The sequence below is a fragment of the Muntiacus reevesi genome, chromosome X (genome assembly GCF_963930625.1).
Source record: "Muntiacus reevesi chromosome X, mMunRee1.1, whole genome shotgun sequence".
NCBI lineage: Eukaryota > Metazoa > Chordata > Mammalia > Artiodactyla > Cervidae > Muntiacus > Muntiacus reevesi.
In genome coordinates this window covers 134,844,903-134,852,859 of record NC_089271.1, presented here as the reverse complement: position 1 = coordinate 134,852,859, position 7,957 = coordinate 134,844,903, and the positions used below count along the sequence as shown (strand labels likewise).

The following is a 7,957-nucleotide window of genomic DNA, read 5'->3' as shown; positions in this document are numbered from 1 at the left end:
CCTGTACCCCTACGAGAAACAACACTATCAACTAGATTACACTGCTTTTATATTTTAGTTTCAGTCTTGCAAACTCCATTCATTTCCAAAGTTACTTAAGTCAGGGGATCTTAGTGAGGTGGTTTCATACATTTGTAATATAATTCCATTCTTTAGTCAAATTCTGCATTCCATTCTTGATGTCAAAGTTTTTAAAAATATACATGCATTGATTTAATGGTGTGCTGTAAGGTTCTTCCAATTTTCACAAATATGTAGTGTCACGTATTTTCCATAACATCATACAGAATAGTTTCACTGCCCTAAAACAGCCTCTATGCCTGGAGAAGGAAATGGCAACCCACTCCAATATTCTTGCCTGGGAAATCCCAGGGATTGAGGAGCTGGTGGGCTACTGTCCATGGGGTCTCAAGGAGTCAGACACGACAGCGACTGAGCACAGTCATTTTTAGGAACAGTGCAGCCACACAAAACACATCAGTGGCTTCTAGTTTGTGGCCTCTGGTTTAATATCTTACTTTCCCACTTGTCCCTCTGCTCCATAGGGGCACATGCCCATGGGCCTGCTCTGCTCAGCCCAGGGTCTGGATTCAACAAATGGAATAATGAAAATCGAAGATGGAACCACCCTCCCGGGAGAGCACCAGGTTGAGAAAGAATACACTGGCATGGAAATGGCATTCTGTCACTCCCTCTTCTTCTGTCAGTCCTCTTTTTCAATTGCCCTCTGGGAATGTCGCCATTTCCCTTTAAGCCCTACTCCCAATTGACCCCCACAAGCCTCCTTACCCTCTGCCCTGAAGTCATCACAACGACCACGTGGGTTCTGGCTGGGGCGGGGCCCATTGTGACATCACCAAGGGCCAAGCTTGGCTGGTCCTCAGTCTCCAGGTGCCAGCGCAGACCAGCACACCAGGAGCTGTTTCCTCTCGGCTCACCATGTGGTCCGTCCAATGGTTCCTGTGCTTTTCCATGGCCGTTACCTATGTGGACGGCTTAATGTTTACTTCCCTGAGAGAGACAGCCGAAGAACTCCAGCGTCAGGTGCTATGCGGAGGACACTGTTTAATTCAGCAGAATCAACCAGAGCATGCCCAGGACTGGCTTAAGATGGTGTTACTCGGGCTTTTCTTCATTGTGCTCATGTACCTGACAGTGAAGTTGACAGGAGAGAGTGGTGAGAGTAATGTGCAGACTCCTCCTGCCTGTCAGGGTGGTTCATTTGGCTCTCTGGGACAGAAAAAGAAAAAGGCCTCCCCAGACAAGGACTATATGTTCGCTACCTTAACCCAGCTCGAGATGGACCTTGTGAAATTTGTGTCCAGGGTGCGGAATCTGAAACTTGCCGCGGCAACCTGCAGTAACCTCAGCCCTCCCAATGTTGAGGTTCCCGCAGACGCACACGATACCATTACAGTGTATGAACTCTGGTGCGAAGAAGACTCTGAATGAGTGGATTTGTGTGTCAAAGTAGGAGAGGATAAGGTGTTGACATAACTTATCCAAACTAATAAAACTCCTCTGAAGCAAAAGAAAGAAGCCTCTGATAATTTTTACTTGCTCTACAGTTTGACCTTTTCCAGAGTGTGGTATAATTATCAGCTTGCAGTGTTTAACCTTTTCCAGACTAGCTTATTTTACTTAATAACATTCATTCAGGTTTCATCCATTTCTTTTTGTGATTTTATAGTTCACTGCTTCCAATTTGTGGGTGAGAGAGAGAGAGAGTATGAATTAAGCTGTTATAAAATTCATGTGCATGTTTTTGTGTGGGCATTAACTATCAAATCATTTGCTGAACAATCTAGGAGTGTAATTGATAGATCATGTTGTAGAACAACTCTGTATATAAATGTATAATAACTCTGTAAGAAATTGCTTCCAAAGTGATTCTACCATTTTGCAATCGATTAACAACAAATGAGAGTTCCTATTGTTCCTCATCTTTGCCAGTAACTGGTTTGTCAGAATTTTGTATTTGACCATTCCATTAAATGTAGTGGTATCTCATTGTTTTAGTTTCACCAGTCTACTCTAAAGCGTTATCTTATTTTCATATATCCGTTGCACCATTTCCATTGTGTTTTATTACCATCAATTCTTCAGGAGTTTTATCTTTAATCTGAGGTTTAAATAGATCTTCTGCTCAGCAAAACTTCTGCTGCTGTTTATACCATCAGTGATTACTTTGCTTAATTAGTCCTCTAATAATTTTTTTTCTTGAACGACTCATAACTTGAAATCATGTATAACACTGAGCACGTTTTCTTTTCCTGAGTATCGCTTTGTCCACTAATGTTGAATGCCTCCATGCAAAAGTTTAAGTTCAGCATGAACTTGCTTCCCCCATTTTTTTCAGTTTGTTTAGATTCTCTTATATACTTACTAGATGATAACCAAATCTGCATTTGTACCAGTTGCAGTTGCAGTGGTACATTTACCCTGAAGTTTTATTACAAGCAAATATGTATTTTATCAGAATCTTGACTTATTATGTGTCTTCTTCATATAGTTTTGAGAAACTACATGCTCATTATTCAAGTTTTTAATAATCTGTGCCTCTTCTCCACTAAGATTCTAATGAGTCAATATGTATTGATAGAACTAGAGAGCAATCATAAAATATGTTGGTATGGTTATTTAATAAGTTATATTTAAAAAATGACAGTAACTAAACTGTTTGCTATTGGTAACAATTAGTTTTCTCTCAGTGATTCTGTAATTTTGAAGGTCCAAATGCTCTTCGATATAATCCATAAACAGAGAAGATAAATTAGCAAGCACCTAAATGGAACATAGATTCATAGCATGTCTAATGATCAGTTTTAACTAGTTTCACCTAGAGTCTTGTAGTTCAGTTATAAACATTTTTGTTTTTCTGCAGTAAAGAGAATTTGCTAGTTCTCTTGGGGGGAAGACTATTTTGCTCAATGTTTTCCTATGCTTTTGATTTTCAAGAGAAGAGAAATCTTAAGACACTTGTCTTCTAATGTCTGGTACTGTGCCTAATGAATATTTTTTTTCTAATTAATATGTTATCATTAATAAAATGTACATTATGTTTACTTCCAACACTAATTTAAAGTGACTCATGATAAAAGACATATTTCAGTTAACTATGTTTGGGATTGACAGGTACACACTGCTGTATTTAAAATGCATAACCAACAGGGACCTATACAATAGCACAGGAAAGTCTGCTGAATACTCTGTAAGGACATAAACAGGAAAAGAATTTGAAAAAGAATAGATATATGTATAACTGAGTCACTTTGCTGTAGACATAAACTATCACAACATTGTTAACCAATTGTCTTCCAGTGTAAAAATAGAATATTAAAAAAGGAAAATACTTTCACTGAAGCCAAAAATAGCAATATAAACTAAACAATGTTGAGAATGAGGCAAATGATTAGGATTAGGGCTGATTCATGTCAATGTATGACAAAACCCACTGAAATGTTGTGAAGTAATTAGCCTCCAACTAATAAAAATAAATTAAAAAAGAAAGAAAGAAAGAAAGAAAGAGGAGCCTGGCAAGACCTGAATGATGGAACTCAAACCCTGACTTTAGCTTTGGTCTGGCAGCTGATAAGAAGGTATGGTACACAATTTTAACTGCTTAAGCTTCACTATCATACAGGTCTGTGATCTAGTCTTTACTGCTTCTAAGGAAATCTATCAATGGCTACACCTTTGAAATTTTTGTGTTTAGACTCTGAAGTGAGCTTAAGTAATGAATATAAGTTGGATGGTCAATGGGAAATGCCTTCTTGAAAGTGTTGCAGCAGAACTCTGAATATTTCCCTTTTTTCATAATATGCATGACACAGACTTGAGCCTCATTTTGTGTTGGTGAATAAAAACAGCACAAATTATGAACATGTATACATTTGAGAAAGAAGATCTCTTAACTGTAGTGCTAAAAAGCAATTCATTATAACTGGGTACCAGCCAAAGCACAGCTTACTTTAAGTCGTTACCATGGGTTGGCCTAGTACAAAATGAGCCTGCAGTAGACTGGTGAACTTACTCTTCCTGCCACCAGTGTAAAAAGCAGCTCAATGGCAAGTCACTACTACTTGAAATTCTTTTTTTTTTTTCATATAGTGTGAATGTCTTCTTGTGAAATCTTTTCTTTAATCTCTCAAACCTAAGGAAAAGAAATGAAAGATAAAGCATCTTTCTAATATTTGTATTTTTTCTAATAAATTAGAACGGAACTTGTTCTGCTGTTTTGTTTTTTTTTTTAATTAATTTTTATTGGTGTTTAGTTGCTTTACAATGTTGTGTTAGTTTCTGCTATACAGCAAAGTGAATCAGCTATGTGTTTAAATATATCTCGTCTTTTTTCAGATTTCCTTCTGATTTAGATCATTACAGAGCATTGAGTAGAGTTCCCTATGCTATACAGTAGCTTCTCATTAGTTACCTGTTTCTTCTGCTGCTTCATTTAGATATACCCTCAATGCCCTGGAAGATCTTGGTGATGGTCAGAAAGCAAATGATGACATCATTGTAAGCTGGGTGAACAGAACATTGAATGAAGCAGGGAAATCAACCTCCATTCAGAGTTTTAAGGTAAGAATTCCATGTTTGACTATTAAACATTATGTTTGCTATAGAAAGTATCTATAGTTTAGAAGGCTAGCCTTTGGTTTCTTTGTCAGTGAGATCATTGTGGGGCTAATGACATGGTTCTTTTTTAATTCACTAGACTTTGTTTTTGACAGCTTTATATAAGTGATCGTGCATTAATTTGTACACATGGAAATTCTCAAATGTATTTACTCTAGGATAAGATGATCAGCTCCAGTTTGGCAGTTGTGGATTTGATTGACGCCATCCAGCCAGGCTGCATAAACTACGACCTTATTAAGAGTGGCACTCTGGCAGAAGATGACAAGCACAATAATGCCAAGTAAGAGATGCTGCCTAATATCCTGATAAGGGCATAGGCAATGTAGGTAGGCAGATCTGCATTATCATTCAGGTTCTGCCACTTAAGAATGGTGTCAGCTGGGGGAAATGTCTTCTAGCCTCAGATTCCTCATCCATAAAATGGGAGCAATAATACTTATCTTGGAGATTTTGAAATGAGTAAAATACATAAGAGCCTAGCATTGTTGCACCTGACCTAGTAGGTAGGTGCTCAGTCAGCCACTGGTTTGTAGGTTATAGAAATAATGTATGTGTTAAAGCAACTTAGCTGCAAACTTAAAACAAAGGGAAAATGGGCAAAGGATAAGCATGCCTTTGATAGGGTTTTCTTTTGTTGCACTTTTTTAAAATGCTTTAAAAACTTACTGTGCATAACCCACCTTACTACGTACATTGAGTTTATTATCTTGGTCCTTTAAGTGGGCAGGATGCTAAACTCTCAGCTGAAACCGTGCCTTGAAATTTTCCTGCATTTTCACAATACTGAGAGGGTCTTTTCCACCTGCCTCTTCCCTTCTTCTCCAAAGACCTAGACTGTGATCTGCTTTCATGGGCAACCCATGAAAGCTTTCCTAGTATACACTGAAAATCAGCTCCCAACAGGGCTTCACAAGATAGCTAAGAAGCATTATTGCAAAACTTCATTTTGGCATCACATACTGTGTCAAATCATTTCTTCCCTCCTTGAAAAAAATATTTGCAGCATAATATGATAAAGATTTATAGAGAACTCTTCAAACTTCTTTTTCCAGAAACTTGATCATATTTAAAGATTCATGTTACAGAACACCTAGAAATGCCTTGTGTATTAATTGAGGGATGCTCTTGCAAATTTCCTCAGTTGAACTTGTCAGTTCTTAACTCCTTTCCTTTCTGGATCCTTTTCATCCCTTTCTTCAGCCACTCTGGCATGTACCATATAGACTCTGTCTCTTCCCTTGAATATTTGAAAATATTCACTGCATCTATGAAATTGTATTTTGCATCTGGCACAGTTTCCCACTGTGTCTCTAACATCTCGTTATAGCCACTGTTATCTTATTACATGCTCAATGAGAATATCAACATCTGAGTACATATACATATTTTCAACATCTGGGTATACACACACACACACACACACACACACACACACACACACACACATATTCTGGAAAAAATGTTTTTTTTCACATCAGTGCTCCTAAATTGTTCTCATTTTACATTGTAGAAAAGGAGTGAATACATATTATCAGTCCCAAATAGTAGAGCTTAAAAATCTGGTATCACTTAAGAGTGACCTCACAAAATAAAAAACAATGAAAAATGAAGTCATTCTGATTTGAACTCTTTCTGTAGAAGTTTTGTACCCCAGACATTGGATATATGAGAGGAAATAGAGGCCTCATGTTGTGCCCTTGACTAACCAGAATTGAACCTCAAATTTTGTTTCCTCCAAAAAATAGGTACACAGTGTCGATTGTTAGAAGAATTGGAGCCAGAGTGTATGCTCTCCCAGAAGACCTTGTGGAAGTAAAGCCCAAGATGGTCATGACTGTGTTTGCATGCTTGATGGGCAGAGGTATGAAGAGAGTGTAAAATAACCAATTTGAATAAAAAACAACCAGTACAACAATCTCTGGCTGAAGTGCTCATGACTTAAGAAACTTGGTTTCTGAAAGGACTTTTTAGTTTTAACAAGACTAAGCTCATCATGGGAGCCCTCAGGAGAAAGAGTTTTAGTAACAACAACTCCTCTTTCCCATAGTCAAGGTGGATTTCTCAGGCCCACCCGAAATGTGCCCGTAGTCAAATAATTTACTCCCTCCTCCTAGATCGCTGCCCTTGACATTTCCCATTGCTGTACGTATTTCTATGTATCTGTTTTCCTCTTAGAATGCCCGCCTCCTGGGACTTGCTTAGATGATTGAATATGAATATTATTGGTATTAGACAATAATTTGCTTTCCATCCAGTATGCTAGTTCTTATTCAAGAACTTTGGTCAGAGGGTATTTGTATATGAGTATCCTTTGCTTATCAATTGACAGAAGTAACTGACTGTGCAGAATGTAATAGAAGCTTCTCATATTCTTTTATTCTTAAAATCAGTATCTTTTTACAGTATCCTTTCTACATGATCCTTTTTTGTACATTTAAGAATATTTTGATTACATTAAATAAGACTGCTGATTTTGCTACTTTTTTTTAAGGGGTCTTCAATAAGTAAAAAACATACATTATAGGTAGAGGGAAATGTACCTTGAATTTCCATCTTCCCTCTCACACTAAAGCTGTAAACACTTGGTTCAACATATGCTTATTTGTTTTAAAACGTGTACCATCAAACTCTCTCTTTAGATTTAAAGTGTTGCTGTATATGACACTTTTGAGGAGAGAGTGGGCTCAGAATTTAGGAAGGATATGGTAGGCCAAGTATGCTAAGTGTATATTGCATTTTCTAATTTTACACCTAAGATAAGGAGCTGTGGTCACTAAAAAATAAACATATATGTAGGACTTAATATACTCTAATGTACTCTTGCTTTGTCAAGCTGTTTGCTATAGTTTTTTAAGATCATAATGTTACTCTAACTCTGAAAAGTGTTGTAATCTGGTAGCAATGTATTAGTTCAAATAAAGGCATTTACATAATTAATCTCTTCAGGCCTCTGTCCCTTTGTAGTATGCCTATAATGTTTGCCAGATTTTTTTCTCCAATATTCTAACTCATTTTCTGGTATACTTTATAAAATGATGTTTGTTAAATTTATGTTTTGGAGCTGAATTACACGGATGGATAGATTAAGGTTATAATGATCAATGAGGTCAGATGGTTTTCTCCAACTTACCAAAATTTCCTTATCCGGTTTCTCCTTTTTTCTTTCTTTTCCATGTCACTCAATCTTTTCAGTGTTCAATAATGACATGATATGTGTTTGCGTGTGTGCTCAGTCACTTCAGTCTTGTCCGATTCTTTGCGATCCTACGGACTGTAACCCGCCAGGCTCCTCTGTCCAGGGGATTCTCCAGGCAAG

General features: G+C 37.3%; 1 protein-coding gene across 1 annotated transcript; it reads left to right on the top strand.

Moving 5' to 3' along the window:
* The first annotated feature begins 999 nt into the window (after window positions 1–999).
* On the top strand, window positions 1,000–7,578 carry LOC136154731 (plastin-3-like). The gene is made up of 5 exons (XM_065916890.1): window positions 1,000–1,326; window positions 3,508–3,599; window positions 4,458–4,581; window positions 4,797–4,921; window positions 6,387–7,578. Exons 1-5 carry the CDS (start codon window positions 1,000–1,002, stop codon window positions 6,517–6,519), a joined length of 801 nt encoding a protein of 266 aa, XP_065772962.1. The 3' UTR covers window positions 6,520–7,578.
* Window positions 7,579–7,957: the final 379 nt, after the last annotated feature.

Coding starts and splice junctions, on each gene's coding strand:
- LOC136154731 (XM_065916890.1), top strand. CDS start 1,000: ATGTTTACTTCCCTGAGAGAGACAGCCGAAGAACTCCAGCGTCAGGTG. Junction 1,327..3,507: donor TTGTGAAATTTGTGTCCAGG/GTGCGGAATCTG, acceptor AAATTAAAAAAG/AAAGAAAGAAAGAAAGAAAG. Junction 3,600..4,457: donor GTCTGGCAGCTGATAAGAAG/GTATGGTACACA, acceptor TGCTTCATTTAG/ATATACCCTCAATGCCCTGG.